A 20,907-nucleotide genomic window follows, 5' to 3' on the forward strand; every position below is an offset into this window, starting at 1 on the left:
CCTCATGAGACACCCTTGACTTACCCAAAGTCCGCTTCCCCACGTTGCATCTGGTGCGGGAACCTGGGGTCATAGCGTTTTCATGGCACCCTGACCGGGGCCTTGGGCCCGATTGTTATGCTTATGCTTTATGTTCTATGTTTTATGATATATGTTCTACTGTATGCATGTTTTAATATGTTGATACGTACCTCGGCCTATCGAGGTCGGTGACACCATATGCTATATTACATATTGCAGAACGCTCGGCCCACTCCACTACATCGGGCGGCACCAACGGGCGTATGCCCCTTGGGTCCACCTGACACTGAACGCGGCCGCGACCCCGGGTTCGCGTTTCAACATGCCAGTAGAGCCGTACATCGCCACCCTTGGATACAAACCCTGCGGTACCACTCTGGTGCTACCGAGAGTCGGCTCTGCTGCGACCCGGGGGTTGCCCACGTTATGTTTTCATGTGCTAACTTTCTGTTGCCAGGAATTTCATGCCGTTAATGTATTATAAAGTTATGCATTGTTCAAGGTGTTATTCACTGTCATTCCTTTAGGTGTTTGTGCATACTGTGCTGCCAGGCTTAAGCCCCCACCGGGAGTCCCTCCCGGGCTACTTTCTTCTCCCAAACCGGGGCCCCACCCAGACACGCCTACTCACGGCTACACACTAGCCTGTCCCCGCCCAACGGGGTGATCCCCCCGAGGTCGACCACCCGGCTCACGACACGTCCCACGTCTGTCTTAGCAGTGGCCGATGCGTCCCTACCAGGAGTGCCTATACGACAACTATGGTAGACTGTCCCTTCTCCTACCCATAATGGCCCCCTAAGTCGACGCCCCCCCCTAAGCACCCATCCTGCGGGAGACGCAAAGGGCGCCCCTTGTCGTGGGTCGAGGGTAGTCGGACTCCGACCGTATATGACGGACTTCATCTACTGTTATCCTTCACCCCCCTGCAACTGACCCACCTGTAAATTAGGTCCTCCCCACCCGACCTAGGGCCATAGTTGCCTTTTGCTTTCATTTACTTGACGGGCTCCCACCCCCCCCGGCACAAGGACAGCTCTTAACTACCCACCCTCCACCGCCCTACCCCCCCCCCCTTCCCACCCAGAGCTCCTCTCCCCCTCCCCCCCCCCCTTTTTTTTTCTCTCTCTCTTCTTTTTCTAACCACCTCCCCCCCCCACCTTCCACCAGACCCTCCGCCACCCCCCCCACCCACTCTTGCGTACTCCCCCCCTCCCCCCCCCCCTCGAGGCTCGGCTCCCGCCCCCCCCCCAGGCAGACATGGCGACCACCTTCGCGCCTGCTCCCCTACTCTTACACTCTCACAATGTACGTGGCCTCAACGCCCCTGAGAAACGACGTCACCTGCTGAGATCCTTATGGTCTCAGAGGATCTCAGTAGCGTTTTTACAGGAGACGCACCTTAAGGGGGGTGATGCCCCACAGGTGCGGGACAGGAGGTTCCCCTTGGGATTTTACGCCAACAACCCCGAAGCTAAACGCACAGGCGTTGCCATTATATTTGCTAATACGGTCCCGATTGAGAATACCACTGCTCTGGCCGACCCTGCCGGACGTTTTCTGTTTGTGAAGGGAACGATCGCGGAGCATAAGTATACTTTCGCCACGATCTACTGCCCCAATAAGGGACAACACCGATTTTTGGCGAGAACCTTGTTGCAGTTAGAGAAATTCCGGGAGGGTACCCTAGTGCTAGCTGGTGACCTTAATATCCCTCTGGAACCCCGGATGGACACATCCACGGGCACCACCACGATCCCTACACATTGCATTCGCCAGGCCAGGCATGCCTTGGCCAAGGCAGGCCTGGTTGACTGCTGGAGGGTGGCGCATCCTGAGACCAAAGATTTTACATGCTATTCTGCAGTGCACCACAGATACAGTCGAATAGACTACATTTTCCTAGCCCAAGAGTTCCTCCCTTTCCTCATCACATCCACAATAGGTATACAACACGACTCGGACCATGCCCCAGTGCAAATTAAGCTTTCAACGCCGCTTCTTAAGCCCCGAGAACGCCAATGGCGATTGAATGAGAGCGTATTAGCCGACCCTGACGTAACCACCCAAATCACGCAATCTCTGACGCACTACTTCGCCGACAACAACACCGCGGACGTACCCCCACTTATGGTCTGGGAGGCACATAAATGTGTGATCCGGGGCCAGTTCATTAAACTCTGCACCCAACGGAAGAAAGCCCACTCCGCCCAGGTCCAAACATTAATACGCACAATAGCAGACTTAGAGACTAGTCACAAACAGGACCAAGCGGACGACATATACTGCAGACTCACTGACCAGCGCAGGCAACTCAGAGACTTACTCGCCCAGAAAATGCTTCACACAGTACGTAAGTCCAACAGACACTTCTACGAATTCTCCAATAAAAGTGGGAGACTGCTCGCCCGTACACTGACCCAGAGACAGAGGCAGCGCCACGTACACCAGATCGTGGGGGAGGACGGGACAATTAAGAGGGCCCCATCGGACATCTTAAAAGCTTTTTGGCTTTTCTACTCAGACCTTTACAACATTGACAGTACCACACGACGCGCGGAGTCGCCACGGCACCTACAGAAAATAGAAGCCTTCCTCTCGGAATATGTAGGGCGCAAGGTCCCGGGTGACCTGGCCGAGGAACTGGACCAACCTATTACCTTAGAGGAACTTGCCACAGCTCTCAAGGTGTCTAAATCGAACAGAGCCCCCGGCCCAGACGGCCTGCCGACAGTGTACCTCCGTAAATTCAAGGACACCTTGTTACCGCAACTATTGGAGGGGCTTAATTCCCTTCTGGACGGTGGGAGGTTCCCGATAGACTCACTACACGCGACGGTGACAGTCATCCCTAAGGAGGGGAAGGACCCCACCAACTGCGGGAGTTACAGGCCGATATCGCTCCTTAATGCTGACCTCAAGGTATTTGCTAAGACCATGGCCCTTAGACTCGCACGCGTACTACCCTCCTTGGTTCACCCTGATCAGGTGGGTTTCATACCCGGTAGGGAGGCCCGAGACAACACCATCCGAGCCCTAAACATGATCCATTCCGCCCGATCGACAGACAAGAACCTGGTCTTGGTATCCACAGACGCAGAGAAAGCCTTCGATCGGGTGGATTGGCAGTACCTTGAGGCCACCCTACGACACATGCAATTTGGACCCCACGTTCGCTCCTGGATCCAAGCCCTATACACTAACCCCACGGCCCGTATTCGGATCAATGGCGCACTATCAGCCCCGTTCTCCATCCGCAATGGCACCAGGCAAGGCTGTCCCCTGTCCCCCCTCCTGTTTGCCCTCACCCTGGAACCTTTCCTGGAGGCGGTCAGACGGGATGGGGGTATCACGGGGTACAGTCTGCACAACGTGGAACACAAGGTTGCCGCTTTTGCGGACGACATGTTGTTTTTTTATCGACAGCCCGACAATCTCACTACCCAACCTCCTCCGGGCCTTCCGAGATTTCGGCGAAGTCTCTAACCTTAAGCTGAATATGAGTAAATCTGAAGCCCTGCCGATTTCGCTTGACGCTGAGAGAACCGCACACTTTGCACACAATTTCGCTTCACCTGGTGCACTTCCAAACTGAGATACCTAGGGATCTGGCTTCCCACAGACCTGGCCCTCCTATACCAACTGAATTTTCTCCCCCTACTGTCAGACATTCAGCTAGACCTCCGACGATGGCAGGGCCTATACGTCTCTTGGTTTGGCCGCATAAACGCCGTCAAAATGAATGTCTTACCACGTCTCCTGTTCCTCTTCCAGGCGGTCCCCATAACCCCACCGAGAACTTTCTTCAATACCATAACCAAGGCCGTACGTATTTTTGTGTGGAACGGGAGGGCTAGCAGGGTGAGTAGGGCGATTCTAGAACGTCCCAAGGCCAAAGGGGGCGCGGGGCTCCCGTCCTTCCTAAGATACTTCCAGGCGGCCCACCTACTGCGGATGGTGGACTGGCACGCTCGCCCTACGACCAAATTATGGGTTCCCATGGAACTCACACAGACGGGTGGCTCGCTTCCGTCCCGCCTGTGGCTGAGCTCCCAGGAGGCGGGACCCCTGCGAACTGGAAACCCACTCATAGACGCCACGTTGAAAGTCTGGGGGTCGCTGCGATACTCCCACCAACTCACGACTGCCGACGGCCCCCTCACACCCATTACACATAACCCTCAGATTGGTGGGGTGCTCACCCCCGCAGACCTGCGTGCATTCACCGACTCGGACTGGCTATACTTCCGTCAACTTCTACAAGCGAACAGGCTCAAGCCCCTAGCGGGTCTCGTTGGGGACAAAGCGCCCTCGGGCGCGGACAGCTTCCATTACTTACAAATCCAGGCATACTATAGGTCCTTTCCGTCCACACAATCCCTCCACAGGGAGCCCACTCAGTACGAATCGCTCTGCACACAACGAAACCACCCCGATAAGGGGATCTCCAGACTCTATGCATTACTGCTGACCAACGAAAACCTACCGCTCCCTAGATATGTGTCCAGGTGGGAGAGGGAGACGGGGACCACACTCACTAATCAGGAGTGGGAAAAGATTTTTACCCTCACGCATAAATGCTCCATCAGCTCCAAATACCAGGAGACAAACTTTAAAATTTTAACCCGCTGGTATCGAACCCCCGACACCTTGCACCGAATGGACGCTGAGACGTCTGGGGACTGCTGGCGATGCGGATCTACAGACGGCTCCTACCTCCATATCTGGTGGTCCTGCCCCAGTATCGTTCCCTTCTGGACAATGATTAGAGACACCATCCGACAAATCACGGACACTTCCATACCGCTCCAACCCCTGTCCATGCTCCTACACCACACAGACATACCAACCTCCACCTATAAAAAGTCACTGCTCAAACATTTACTGACAGCCGCTACTTCCTTGATACCCACAAAATGGAAGAAACGGGATGCGCCCACTCTCCAGCAGTGGTTAGACAAAGTGGGAGACATCTACACCATGGAATCCCTCACGGCTACGCTACAGGACAGGCAGGAGAAATGCACGCGCACCTGGGCGCCCTGGCTGTGGTACCTTACGGTTGCAGGGGCGCGGGCCGAGGCCTCGAACTCTTCTCTCTCCCCCCCCCCCTCTCTCCCCCCCCCCTCCTCCCCCCCCCTCTCTCTCTGCCCCCTCCCCCCCATTATGCCCACAAGAATGTCTCAGACGGACAGACTAGCTGACGCTCGACCATAAGCTTAACCCACTGACGACTATATACCGACACCTGTATGTATCACCGGATTTGGACTGACTTTTTATATGCCCATCCATGTGGGACCCATAGACATGCCTCTCCCATCCGCAGAGATTCCTAGCCACTGACCCAAAGGGTCACTCTGCGAAAGACATGATAAACTGCCTGACATCCTAAACTGCCGGCCTGTGGCCACCCTCTAATCACTAGAGTACCTGTTAGCCTTGCTGTGCTCAATACGCACCTCGCATGTCCTCAATGTGGTAGATAGCAGTACATGTACCCACTCAGTGGATGCTCTTGGCCCCACAATTTATGTTCACCCGTACGATATGGGACATCCTTTACAGTAGCTCCTTTGCTATGATTCAGTCCAATTACATTCCAGTAGCACTCGACAATCTCCCTCAAGATACTGTTTGACCGTAAATCCGTTCTTTGTAGTCAACTTGTTCTGATACTATCTATCATACAGTGTTTATGTAAAATGCCTATCATAGCAACCAGCTACACTCTTTGCATGTAAATGTTGCGATTATTCGATGTCATGCTCCCAGCTTGTATGAAAATTTTCTTTTGTACCCCCCTTCTTCATTCTGTACCCATATCTCTGCTTGAATTAATAAAAATTGATTGACTAAAAAAAAAAAAACAGTGGCCAAATAAAAAAGACTGGGGCTCACCCAGTAAACAGAGGCTGCAATAGCAGAGTGCAGCATACATATAGTAGGGGGCTCACCCCATGTGCACAGGGTGTGACCCCTTAAAGGACCACTCTAGGCACCCAAACCACTTCAGCTTAATGAAGTGGTCTGGGTGCCTGGTCCCTCTAGGATTAACCCTTTTTTTTATATAAACATAGCAGTTTCAGAGAAACTGATATGTTTATACTGAGGGTTAATCCAGCTGGTTAATCCAGCCTCATTGACAGCCGCTAGAGGCGCTTGTGTGCTTCTCACTGTGAAAAATCACAGTGAGAAGACGCCAGCGTTCATAGGAAAGCATTGTAAATGCTTTCCTATGCGACCGGCTGAATGCGCGCGCGGCTCCTGCCACGCATGCGCATTCAGCTGATGACGTCGCGAGGAAGGAGGAGAGGAGGAGGAAAGCTCCCTGCCCGGCGCTAGAGAAAGGTAAGTGTTTAACCCCTTCCTCTCTCCAGAGCCCGGCGGGAGTGGGACCCTGAGGGAGGGGGCACCCTCAGGGCACTATAGTGCCAGGAAAACTAGTATGTTTTCCTGGCACTATAGTGGTCCTTTAAGTGCTGGCCACGGCCATGACAGATAGCACTAATCTGTGCTCAAACAGTTAATTCATGGTAATGGGGGAATGGGAAATGGTACTTAAGCAGCATGTCCTGGAAATCCTGTCCAGCAGTTAACAGAGGCAGCATGTCTCCATTCAGTAGCACAGTGCAGTAAAAATATAGTAGGAGCTTACCCACTCCTTGAGTGCAGGCCACAGTCTTGACAGAGAGCACTAATCCATGCTCTAATAGTCAATAGCTTATATAAATGGCATAATTCAACAAAAACATGCAACCCCAGTAAGACCCAAAAGCCCCTCAAGCCCCAGAGAAGTGAGAGCAAGGAGGGGAGAGGGCAAAAACCAAGAAGGTAGAAACACAATAAATAACATAGAAAAAAACACAGATGTACATAGTACAGAAGCACAGCAACAACAAATGGCAAAGTATATAAAAAAATAAATAAAAAAAAATAATACAGAACCGACCTCAAAAGAGGCATTAGAAACAAAGTAATGGAGGAGAGTAATACTCTGACCTGTCTGCTTGATGGAGCAGCAAAGAAAGAGGACGTGATGTGGTCACTATGCCTTGTGTACATCCTCCTCTCTTGTGATCGGTTGTTTTTCTTTGCTGCTGTGGAGCTAGTGAAGAGAGATTATGCAAAATACGAAGCCTCCTGTCATGTTGTAAAATTATGAGTTACCAAACTACACCTTTAGACCAACTACTGCTTATAATCCTGAAATACCTGTATTATTCCAACGACATGTATATATCAATGTGGTAAATCCATTGATCAACTTCCTCTAGAAGTCAGATCTAGTGTCTATCAGCACAAGTCAAAAAAATACACCAGGTAACAAAAAGAAAACCATTACTGTTATTGCCTAATGTTGGGTAAATCTTTACCACAGATCTCTAAAGAAGCATCTCTTTAAATTTTCAGATTACATTTGTGGCTGTAATTTATGGCACAAGTGGCAAATTTAAAGCTCAATGTTTGTCCTGGTCTCTGGCAACAAGGATTTTTATCAATGTTTTTTTGGAAATTCACAAATACCACTAAAATCATAGATGGCCCATAGGTCTGCATCTGTGAAAGCACTTAGAATCCCATGCCAGTCTTGTTATAGAGTGAACCAGATCATTACAACTCTGTAGTGAGTAAACCCCACATTCTATTAAATAAACACCTAATATTGAATTGTACTAATTTTAAAATGTAGGCACCACAAACAGATATGGAAACATTCCGCTGTAGTCACCACTTGATTCTTTCTAACTTTTCTAGGTGGGCAAATACAGCTGAGCAGGGAAAAAAACAAAACTGGAAAATAATAAGCCCCCACCCCCCACCCAAATGTGATAATTTGGGACTAAATGTTTGTTCTGTGAATCACACTCTATGAACACAAGACTCGTGAGAACCCTCAGTTATAACAAAGACCTTCTGATTCATCACCCGAGACAGGAAGAGGAAAAATAAATAAATAAATTACATTTACATTAGATTGATATAAAATTCTACCTTAATGGTCTATTAATATTTTCACTTAGTCTGTTTAACAGTTTAAGATGTTTAGACATCTGTTGAAGTGTTAAAAAAGTACTTGATGACCTAATGGTAAATCTTGAGTCGGTAATCATTCTTGCAAAAGGGTTTATTGATTGCACAGCATGCAGCCCATAAAACTGAACATTCAGGCAAGACGAAAAGCTGGATGCCTTTCATACCTCAACAGTGCCAACTCATTAGCTGAAAATTATTACTAAAAGTATCTTTTAATAAAAACGTCAAACACTGCCTTTTAAGGAAATTCGACATAAGGGATAAAATGTTATTTGGGAGATAACACTGCCAACTCGGCCAAAAACAGGAGGCATGCTCATGGTCCAGACTCAAGGCTGTACGGTTGTGATATGCGCACGATGTATACACATATATTGGGGGGGAAAAAACACACACACACACTCTCTCTCACTCACAAAGGTGAGTACACCCCTCACATTTTTGTAAATATTTTATTATATCTTTTCATGTGACAACACTGAAGAAATTACACTCTGCTACAATGTAAAGTAGTAAGTGTTCAGCCTGTATAACAGTGTAAATTTCCCCTAAAAAATAACTCAACACACAGCCATTAATGTCTAAACCGTTGACAACAAAAGGGAGTACACCCCTAAGTGGAAATGTCCAAATCTTCTTATAGCCTAGGCCAGGCATAGGCAACCTTTGGCACTCCAGAGGTTTTGGACTACACCTCCCATGATGCACCGTCAGCATTATGGGTGTAAGAGCATTATGGGGGATGTTGTCCACAACATCTGGAGTGCCAAAGGTTGCCTATCCCTGGCCTAGGCCATCTTTATGTAGAGCAACAATTATTTTTGTCAGATCCTCAGAGAGTTCTTTGCCATGAGGGGACATGTTGAACTTCCAGTGACCAGTATGAGAGTGTGTAAGAGCGATAACACCAAATTGAACACACCTGCTCCCCATTTACACCTGAGACCTAACACTAATGAGTCACATGACACCGGGGAGTGAAAATGACTAATTGGGCCCAATTTGGACATTTCCACTTAGGGGTGTACTCACTTTTGTTGCCAATAGTTTACACATTAATGACGGTGCGTTGAGTTATTTTGAGGGGACAGCAAACATACAGGCTGCACACTTACTACTTTACATTGTAGCAGAGTGTCATTTCTTCAGTGTTGTCACATGAAAAGTTAGAATAAAATATTTACAAAAATGTGAGGGGTGTACTCACTTTTGTGACATACTGTATATACACATATATAATAATTTTATGTAATAAATTATTTTTTATTTTACAGGTGCAGGGAGACTGCCTGTCAGTTCAGGCAGTCCCCCTGCAGGCAGCGCTATGGATGCCTATCTTTCAGAGCGGTCACATGGCCTGCGGGGGCCTAATTTACCGAGGGGGGACTGTCTGGGCTGTCAGGCAGTCCCCCCAGACTGGGGGTAACTCCGATCACCGGCAGGGGAACGGCGGCGATCGGGTAAGTAATAGATTAAGGACCGTTTTTGTTGGACGTACCCAGTACGCCCACGGTCCTTAAGAGATTTATAATCACTCATGTTATTAGACCAAAAAGAGAGGGATGTTCATATTAATAAGCAAAAAAATTGTTGGTATCGAAAATAGGTGACAAAGATGAAAAATACCTTTTACTCCAATGCACCACTAAAATAACACTATAGTCACCAGAACAACTACAGTTTATTTCAGTTGCTCTGATGAGTACAAGAAAAAGTCTGCAGGGACTGACTATAAACACTGCCTTTTCAGAAAAAAGGCAGAGTTTACATTACTGCCTAGAAACACTTTTAGTGGCCACACGTCAGCACCACTGTGGCCACAGTGTGCGGCACTGACATTCTGCATCTTCACACGCTGAATAGAGATGCTGAACTTTCCCCGTAGAGATGCATTGACTCAATGCATCTCAATGAGGAAATGCTGACTGGTCAGGGCAGAGTTTTGCTCTGCTGCAGGCCCACCTCCTTGGCTGAGATTATCAGAATGGACAATCTCAGCCACTACAATAATTGCTTACGAGAAAGCATTTTGATTGGCTGAGATCATCAATTCTTGTGAGGTCATGTTGATCTTTTCATACAGATGACTATACAAGAAATTGAAAACCTACCTTTGGATCAGTTTATTAAACCCAATCTGATTAATAGTGAGCACAAACCATTACATGAATAGAGCACTCTTACCGATGTGGTTACTAAACCATCAGATAAGGGTGGTAACACTCCTTAATTGTGAGATGTATGTCAATATGTGCATGTCACAGCTAAACGACGACTCCTGTTACCTTACACTCCCTTGTGACCCATCCTCAGACTTTATGAATTAACTCAACTCAATATTACTACCACCCTTACAAAAAAAAAAAAGTGATCCCATTGGATAAACACAAGTTCTTCCTACCTCACAACAACCCCGCCATAACCACTTTGTATTGCTTAGCCAAAATCCATGAAGACATCTATAATCCATCTGACAGTGTCTGAAGACAATTGTTAAACCAAGAGAGCTAGTAAATGTGGTGTAAATATGATGGCAATTTCATTACAAAGGCACATATATTTTTTTTTTAATGATATGAAACATATTGGCCCTTGAAATATTAAAATGACCTCATACACTATGCTCACTATCTTAGATGTAGTTTCACTATAGAGTAATAACCCCTATGACAAGGGTCTCCAAGCTTGTTCTCACATTTTAGATCAATCATCAACATATAACAATCTACAAAAAGATTTTACTTTGGCTCTCTTTAAATATGTCTAACTCAAACCTATTTAATTTTCAGTTATAAACACTGTTTACAGTCAAAGGACAATGCGATGGGGGCGGCATGTGCATCTAGCTATGCCAACCTCTTTTTGGGGTGCTGGGAACAAAATATTGCCTATTCCTTACGTTAGACAAAATAACAGATACATGTCTGCTCCTCTGACATTTTGCTCCTCCGGACTGGCCCAGTGATACGGTTTGAGGAATTTGTTAGGGATCTAAAAACCAATGATATTGCCCTTCAACTTACTCACAATATTGCTGAACATGAGTTGGTCTTTTTGGAACTAAAAATTCTAATTTCAGATGACGGCAGAATTGTTACAAAACGTCACAAAAAGTCCACAACTACCAATAGCCTATTACACTGGCCAATATCGGATGGCAATTTTTCAAAAGGAGTGCATGATACTCCCATAGGGGAGTGATAACCCCTATGACAAGGGTCTCCAAGCTTGTTCTCACATTTTAGATCAATCATCAACATATAACAATCTACAAAAAGATTTTACTTTGGCTCTCTTTAAATATGTCTAACTCAAACCTATTTAATTTTCAGTTATAAACACTGTTTACAGTCAAAGGACAATGCGATGGGGGCGGCATGTGCATCTAGCTATGCCAACCTCTTTTTGGGGTGCTGGGAACAAAATATTGCCTATTCCTTACGTTAGACAAAATAACAGATACATGTCTGCTCCTCTGACATTTTGCTCCTCCGGACTGGCCCAGTGATACGGTTTGAGGAATTTGTTTGGGATCTAAAAACCAATGATATTGCCCTTCAACTTACTCACAATATTGCTGAACATGAGTTGGTCTTTTTGGAACTAAAAATTCTAATTTCAGATGACGGCAGAATTGTTACAAAACGTCACAAAAAGTCCACAACTACCAATAGCCTATTACACTGGCCAATATCGGATGGCAATTTTTCAAAAGGAGTGCATGATACTTAAGTCCTTATTTAAGACACAAGAAATGTATCCCCAAAAAGTTTTAAAAAGAGCCTTTCATAAGGTTCATAAGGTTTGCCTTTGACCTCTAAACCATGAGAATTTACAACAAAAATACAAGGTACTGGCACCTTCCATCAAGGCATGTTATGACATAGTTACATAGTTAAATAGCTGAAAAGAGACTTGCGTCCATCAAGTTCAGCCTTCCTCACATATGTTTTTGCTGTTGATCCAAAAGAAGGCAAAAAACCCAGTCTGAAGCGCTTCCAATTTTGCAACAATCAGGAAAAAATTCCTTCTTGACCCCAAAATAGCAGTCAGATGTCTCATTGGATCAAGCAGCTATTACCCCACTAATTAGAAATGATATCCCTGTATGTTATGTTTTTGCAAGTATTTATCAAATTGCAGTTTAAACATCTGTATAGACTGACAAAACCACCTCTTCAGGCAAAGAATTCCATATCCTTACTGTAAAAAAAACTTTTCTTTGCCTTAGATGAAATCTCCTTTCTTCAAGCCTAAATGTGTGACCTCGTGTCCTATGTATAGTCCGGTTTGTGAACAGATTTCCAGATAATGGTTTGTACTGGCCCCGAATATATTTGTATAATGTTATCATATCCCCTCTCAGGCGCCGTTTTTCCAAACTAAACAGATTTAAAATTTTTAACCTTTCTTCATAACTAAAATGCTCCATTCCTTTTATCAATTTTGTAGCTTGTCTCTGCACTTTTCCTAGTGCCATGATATCTTTCTTTAGAACAGGTGCCCAAAATTGCACAGCATATTCAATATGTGGTCTTACCAGTGATTTATAAAGAGGCAAAATGATATTCTCATCCCAAGAATGAATGCCCTTTTTCATGCATAACAATACCTTACTGGCCTTGGCCACTGCTGATTGACATTGCATATTGTTGCATAGTTTGTTGCCTATAACAATTCCCAAGTTCTTACGTTGCTTGTGCATTCTTTACGCCAAAGTTTTTCAACTTTAAATTTAATCTGCCATTTGAGTGCCCAGTCCCCCAGTCTATCGAAATCCCTCTGCAGCAAAGTAATATTTTGCTCACATTGTATTATTTTATGTTTTGTGTCATCTGCAAACACTGAAACATGACTTTCAATGCTGTCTTAAAGATAATTTTTAAGCATGTTAAATAGAAGGGGTCCCAGAACAGATCCCTGAGGCCCCGAGGGACACCACTTGCCACCTCTGTCCAGCTTGAAAATGTACCATTAATGACAACTCTTTGTACTCCGCTTTTAAGCCAATGTTCTACCCAAGAACAAGCATTTTCATCTAGACAGATTTCCTTGAGTTTGAACAATAATCTATTGTGTGCAACTGTATCAAATGCCTTGGCAAATCCAAAATAGATCACATCCACTGCAACACCCTGATCTATACTTCTACTTACTTCTTCATGAATTTAATGATTAGGCACAACATCAACATACTACACTACCTAGAGTTGAGATGTCAAGAGGACCTTTTTCTTGTGCTAGACGCAAAAAAAGGCTTTTGATAGATTGAATTGGGCCTACATGCAGAGGGTACTGGGCAAATTTGGCTTCCCAGTCTCATTGATTGATGGAATAATGGCATTGTACCACAGCTCTTCTGCCAAGCTGGTGAATGCGGGCTTTGCCTCAACACCTTTCTATATAACAAATGGAACAAGACCGGGGTGTCCTTTTTCCTCGCTGTTGTTTGCGCTCTTTAGAATCCTTGGTGCACACCGTTAGGCACCACTCACACATACGTGGGATAGAAATAAACATATAGGAACACAAGATGATATCATTTTGACTTAATCTAACCCAACTAGATCTCTACCCCCATTAATGACACTTCTGAGGGACTTCAGCAGATTGTCTCACTATAACTTTAAAGCGACCAAAATGCAAGCTCTCCCCATAGGGATACCTTTACAAAGGGTGTCAAGCCTGCTCACTCAATACTCATTTGACTGGTAACAGGAGTTTCTGGTATACCTGTGAACCTGAGTCACCAAGTCCATCCACTCCCTCGCGAAACAATCGCATTACTTACACAGGTGAGGGAGGATCTTTGCTCCTGAGAGAAAACATTAATCTCTCTGGAAGGTCAAATACAAACAATTATAACGATGATAGTACCCAAATTGTTATACACCTTCCGTACCATTCCTATGCAATATTTTTCTTTTGCCTTTGTTCTCTTTGTGTCAGGAATACAATAAGGACAATCACTAAACTGTGAATTTACCGGATCCATATTCTCATGACATTCCTAACCATCATTAAATAATTGAAGAAATAATTTAAATGAAAGGGCAACTTATACCCATCTCTTTTATCTACTTTAGTTGTACTCAGCTGTTCTTTTGGGTTTTATTCAGTAAAAACAAATTTCGAAAGCAAAATTCTATATTTGTGGCCACTTTAGTCATGTAGCAAGGATTTTTACACTTCATTTGACATAACATTTATTGACATGATATTTCCAATGCCCCACAATTCTAGTTTAAAGAAAAAAATCCTATTTGGTTGTATTGTCTTTAATATTCTTATTTCGTCTACATATTATATCTTACAAAAATATGTGTAGCCTCTGTTTACATATGCGAGTCTAATATTTACATTGCTACCGGTACTGTTGTGTTTCTAGCTATACATCTTGCTAATTTGTCTTCCGTATCCTGCTTATAAAAAAAGAAAATCAATAAACAGATGTTCTAATCAAAACAAATGGAAAAAATGCATTCTTTGAAGCAAACGGATGGATAGAATTATGCATTCTTTTGTATCTTTAAGCAAAAGACATTTTGAAGATCTGGGCAACTTAATCATTTTTCAAAATGCCTTTGGTAAAAAAAAATATTTAAAGTTTTGGTTGCCAGATGTGCGTGTAATGCATTGCTTTGCAAAACGCAGGGTACTCCCTTCCAGTCACTCAAAGAGTTACCATTTGACCACTTGACATGTGTCAATGCAACATACTGTGCAGCAGATCTGCACGAAAACATTACATGTAAATTATTCATTACATATATATGAAGCACAAATTAAAATATAAAAAATAAAATAAAAAAGAAGCAAGCATTCCTATGGACTCAAGAAGAGCTGCTGAACAAGAAGCCCAAAGGCTGGATATGACTTATGATTTTTTTCAACAGCCTGGAGAGCTATAGACTTAGTAGATTTATGCCATTTGTTTAAATAGGATCAGGCTCTTGAAGATATTCATCTTGTAAATGTATGTTTCACATCAAAAAACCGCTCTGTGCAGGCTGGCAAAGATTCATGGGAAAATTAGTTCAACATTACCCTCTGGCTACTGCTGTATAGGCCTTAATGGCAGACAACAGTGTATTAAGAGCAGGATAGTATCCAATTAAACATTATCAGTAGCGGTTTACAGAACTAGTTCATAATGTAAAATGGAATTTCATCCCTTAAAGGGACACTATAGTCACCGGAACAACTACAGCTTATTGTAGTTGTTCTGGTGAGTAAAGCCTGCCCCTGCAGGCATTTTGCTGTAAACACTGTCTTTTCAGAGGAAAAAAAAGGTAGTGTTTACATTGCTGCCTAGGGACACTTCCAGTGGCAGTCACTCAGACAGCCACTAAATGTGGAGTTGCTGACCTTTCCCCATAGAGAAGCATTGATTCAATGCATCTCTATGAAGAGATGCGGATTGTCCAGCGAGGTGCTTTTTAAGGGGTCAAGGTGGGCCGGCCACCAAAATAGTATTTTTAACACTATATGGTTAGGAATACATGTTTTTGTTCCTGACCCTATAGTGTTCCTTTAATGCACTCGAGGTATAGAATTCGTAAAAATAAAAAGGAACCACTGTTCTTAAAGGACCATTCGACACCCGTAAGGCACTTCAGCTTGCTGAAATGCTTTATGGGTGAGGAGTACACTATTTTAACCCCAGTTTAGAAAAGTGCTAATTTCCATGAGAAAATTGCACATTTATAATTAAATCATGAAATACCCGTTGGTTGTCAGATAGCCAGGGATGTTTGAGCTAACAGAAGTGGCAGGCGTGATCAACTTGAGGGTGCCTGCCTCCTCCCCCATATACCTTTAGACTAGAGTCTTCAGCAACTCCAGAACCTCCACTGGCACCAGATCAAGTCCCCTCATGAACAGATTCAGATTTAATTTACTTATTGAGAAACCTAATAAGTATATTCCATCTAAAGAGAATGTTAGTCTCTTCCAGTGGAAAAGGGGAGGATCCATAAGAACTTCTGCAAGTTATTTTAAGACAAGCATGTCAAACACGCGGCCCACAATGGATATATTTGCGGCCCACCTGCCCTGGGGCCTCTTTATGTTGTGGCTGTGACCAACCGCAAGACAGGAAAGATCTTTCCTGTCCGTTTGTCTTGCCTCTCACAGCCGCAAGACAGAAAATATATTTCTTGTCTGATTCTTGTCTTCCCTCCCACGACGGGCAGTGTATTAATTTTAGGGAGGGGGCACTGAATTAATTTGGGGGAGGGAGGGGGCTAGTGTATTAAATTGGGGGGGAGGACAGTGTGTTAATTTTAGGGAGGGAGGGGGCAGTGTATTAAACTGTGGAAGGAAGGGGGACAGTGTATTAAATTGGGGGAGAGAGTGGGGCAGTGTGCTTAATTGGGAGGAGGGAGGTGTACTGATTTGGGCGAGGGAGGGGGGCAGTGTATTAGAGTGATGGGAGGGGGGCCATGTGTTAAATTGGGGGTAGGGCAGTGTATTAAATTGGGTGAGGGAGGGGAGCAGTGTATTAAATTAGGGTAGGGAGGGAAGTGTATTAAATTAGAGTGGAGGAAGGAGGGGCAGTGTATTAAATTAGAGTGCTGGGTTGAGGGGGCAGTGTATTAGATTGGGTGGAGGGGACAGTGTATTAGAGTGGAGGGAGGGGGCAGTGTATTGGATTTGTGGACAGTATATTAGAATGGGGGAGGGGCAGTTTATTAATTTGGGTCTGCACGGAGGCACTGAATGCTCCCCATAGAGATGCTGATTGGCTGCGCAGCTTTTTGCCACACATGCACAATAGCCTCCCAATGCTTTCCTATGGGAAAGCATTGGATTGGCTGAGATCATCAAGTTTGATGATCTCAGCCAAAGTAAACACACTCATAGGACTTCAAAATCAACAAAATAACGTCATTTGTTTTTTTACAGCTGTGCAACAGCATACATTTACAATTTCAGTCCCATTACCAAGCTTTTCTTAATATGTCTAGGTAATGTGACTGAAACATTGGTTATATGCAAATGCAGGTCTCCTTAAAATAAATTCACTCTTTTGTTTACTTTGAAGCCTTATGAGCATGAGGACGTCCAGTGTCAGTTAGGCACCTTTTTTATACTGTACTTTTCTAAATAAACCTAAGTTTCTATGAAAACTGTAGCTTTTGTTTTTTTTGCAGCCCACATAAACTTAAACTTTGTTTATTTGGCCCGTGTTAGCCTTTGAGTTTGACATGCTTGTTTTAAACTGTTATCACTTGGTATTCCTGGTTAGGGATTACAACATAGTACATGATTAACACAAATTGTTCATAAAAAGCCATTATTTACATTATTAGCTGGTAAAACTCCCTTTCTATTCATCATATAGATGTCTCATTTGTGCTATTATTGTGCTCCCCTACACAAATATGGTCACAGTTATAGAATGCATGCTGTTCTTTCTAACCGTGGCAGCTTCAAGGTTAACTCTGAGCCTTGAAAACATCTCTTGTTAAGAGGTATAAAGTTCAGAAACATGGGATGGAGAGTTGTTCAGCTGTGATCAAGGCCCCAGGGAAGTCAAGCTAATCTGTGGGGCACCATTGAATGTTGCTTAATATAGAATCCAACCCTAACAGTGCTGCATCTGTATCGCCAAAAGTCATAAAACAAAAGCTGTGCTAAAAATAAATAAAATACACTGGTTCATGGTCCTCAAGGCAAATGTTATCAGTAATGATTCAAGAACAAACAAGGGAAAGGTTCTAACGGGATTCTTCCAAATCGATAAAGACTAAACAGTGCAGGGGAAAACAGTATCATGAGTGCTGGAGTTGGTGACCATGCTAGTAAAGTAGAGCAATTTGTTGGAAAAAGTTTCTAGTAAATAAAAAATATTAAAGTCTTTTGGAGCCAGGTATTAGATTCGGACAGAGCTAGTCCAAGTTGGTAAAGAAAGGAAACTCGACTAGTAGGGACAAAGGCAGAGTTCTGTCAAACATATGAGCTTGAATCACGTGGAAAAGGAACAATCTACCAAGACTCAATATTTCCACTTGCCACTAGTGAGAGAAGATTTAGCTCTGGTGACTAGAAATGAACCCCTGGTAAGTATGCATGCCATTGACGCTCCAGGCTTACAGAGGCAAGCAAACTTTAAGGCCTGGTTAGTAGTATAGGATTGAGAAATTTTAATTCCCTTGATCTAGGAAAGTGTGGTTTTTTTTTTAAAAAAAAACAATAATTCTCAGAGAGCACCACGGTTGAGATTCTATGAATATCACCATTAGAACACAACAGGCTAAAGCTGAAATAATGTACCACTGAGTATCCCTGTGGCGAACGAACAACTGGTTAAAAGTAACCAAGCTTGCTCTTCTAATTTTTGTTTCTATAAAGCATTCAATACCGTTTTCATTCACGCAAAAAATGCATTCAAACCACAATAGGTTGATGTAATTAAGTCATAATTTGCATAGCGTACAATAAGCTTAATGGCTTGGAGTTTTTGCCCCCCATGGTTAGAGGAACACTCCAGGCACCATAACAACTACAGCTTAATGTAGTGCCCTGGCACCATAATCACTAGCTCATTGCACTGCATCCTTGATAAGGAAGTGAAAACATAAAGGGTACTGCCAGTGCACTGCTAGCACTATAACCACTACAGAAAGCTGTAGTGGTTATGGTGTCTAGAGTGTTCCTTGCAGTGTTTGCGGTCTTGAATAAACATGTAACATTTCACCTGTTTAATGTTTAACTCATTCAGTAAGCAGTATAGGTCTCTAAGAATCCCACATATTGTATCTAATATCTAATAAGATCAGTTACTAAAAACATAGCTTGGGCTCACCTAGACAAACAAAATGCGGAAGGGCGGGGATTGGGCCTGACTTGGGTCTGGCCACTGAAATTAATTCCCAGACTGATTTCTGATCCCAGGCTGGTCGTACAAATTGTTAATAGATTCAAGTTTGGAATATAAAAAAAAAAAAAGTGAGGTTTACTCACTTAACCCCTTAAGGACACATGACATGTGTGACACGTCATGATTCCCTTTTATTCCAGAAGTTTGGTCCTTAAGGGGTTAAAAGAACCCTCCAACAACCAAAAGTAGTACAACTTATTGTGGTGTTATGGTGCTTGCAACATGCCATACTCTGCTCACACCCTTAAAAACACACACACACACACACACACACACACACACACAGTCAGCGTGTGTGTTAGTCTGCATGAGTAGGGGCGGCAAAATATTTTTTGCCTAGGGCGGCAAAAATGCTTGCACCGACCTGGAGCTTCAGATGTAGGAGTTATGGTGCCTGAGGCTTCCTTTTAACAGTGAGCTCTGGCCAGTTAAACAACTAGTGAACAAAAAAAAAAAACACACTCATGCCAACAAAATATTAATAAATTACACTGGGGAGAGTAAATTAAACTACATTTTTTTTAATATAATACACTAGTAGTGTATCAGCAAACATATGAAAAAATTAAAACAGACAAAGATTTTAAAAAAGTAGAATGAGTGGACAATTTACTGCAGAGAGGTTTTTTCACTCTCATGAGCAGCAAGCAAGCAAGAATAATGCCTAGCCAATGGGAAGAGAGAGAAAATCAAATCTATAGTCATTGATGCTTTATTTAAATGCAAGGAATAAGAAAAACTTACTGTCGCTTCTGCCCACCGAGCTGACTCCAAACCTCCACCACAAAGCCGTCAAAGTGTTCTTCCTAAAGATATTATAAGCGGTTTAGTATTGATCTAAGTGCGGCTTTGCACAGCTCTCTGAAGAGTGCACATCAGATTAGGAATGGACATAGCTGGCTAGCTAATCAGGCATGCAGACAATGCTAGCTCAATTAGCAATACAGTAGAAATCAGAGGACACAAACACATATAAGATGAACTTTGGCATGGATGGATAAATCTATCTATATTTTAGATACTATTATACGCTCTAATATGAAAAAAACACTCCGAGCACCATAACCACTACAGTGTGCTACAATGTAAGTAATCAAACAGTTTTTCAATGGTTTGACTTCTTACCCGGGGGTCCACAGGTTGCAGCTTCCTGAAGTGAGGGCTGCAAGCATCTGCTCTGAGCTCTTGTTAGCGCTTCTAAACTAAGTCCTGCAGTGCAGGTCCTGTTCATTGGCTGATAGAGACAGTTAATCGCTCTCAGCTAATGAGCTATGCCCTGCACAACCGGACTTAGCTCAGTTAAGAGAGTTTCTTGCTGCAGAGAGGCAGAAAGAAGTGATTTGCAGGTCCCAGGTAAGAAGTCAAACAATTAGCAAACAGTATAGCTACTTACATTTGGGTGAGCTTATGCAATAATATGCAATCACATAAGTATGCATCCTACACCGGACTGATTTAAGTCTCACAATCTTGTTGCCTGTTGAATCCTCGTTGCTCACTCCCACTAGGTGGATTCTGTCTATGTGACATTTTCTAGGTATAGACTCTGAATGTCATGCTTAGGCTGCTCTTACGAGATTTCTGACGTCAACTATTTGCTTTGCATTGGTTTCTGACACCATGGAAGATTTAATTAAATGTGTGTATTATCCTGCTTTCTACAGCTTTAAATGGGTAACATAGATACATAGAATGTGACGGCAGATAAACATTTGGCCTATCTAGTCTGCCCAATATTTTAAATACCTGGCCTTATCTGCCCAATTTTCATTAGTCCCTGGCCTTATCTTGAGCCTTTTGCATATCCCACACATGCGTAAACTCCTTTACTGTGTTAACCTCAACCACTTCAGCTGGAAGGCTATTCCATGCGTCCACTACCCTCTCTGTAAAGTAATACTTCCTGATATTATTTTTAAACCTTTGCCCCTCTAATTTAAGACTATGTCCTCTTGTTGTGGTAG

General features: G+C 43.8%; 1 protein-coding gene across 3 annotated transcripts in view; it reads right to left on the reverse strand.

Annotated features, from left to right (window-relative positions):
- Window positions 1-20,907, reverse strand: part of CHID1 (chitinase domain containing 1) — a 768,611-nt gene that overhangs the window by 726,557 nt on the left and 21,147 nt on the right. For all 3 annotated transcript variants that reach the window (XR_010086094.1, XM_063437233.1, XM_063437232.1), the window contains exon 7: window positions 19,688-19,749. Coding sequence is in view for 2 of the 3 variants with exons in the window: in XM_063437233.1 (XP_063293303.1) it covers window positions 19,688-19,749 (62 nt within the window). In the remaining variant the exon portion in view is untranslated. The remainder of the gene's footprint in view (window positions 1-19,687; window positions 19,750-20,907) is intronic.

Source organism: Pelobates fuscus, chromosome 12, assembly GCF_036172605.1.
Source record: "Pelobates fuscus isolate aPelFus1 chromosome 12, aPelFus1.pri, whole genome shotgun sequence".
Lineage (NCBI taxonomy): Eukaryota > Metazoa > Chordata > Amphibia > Anura > Pelobatidae > Pelobates > Pelobates fuscus.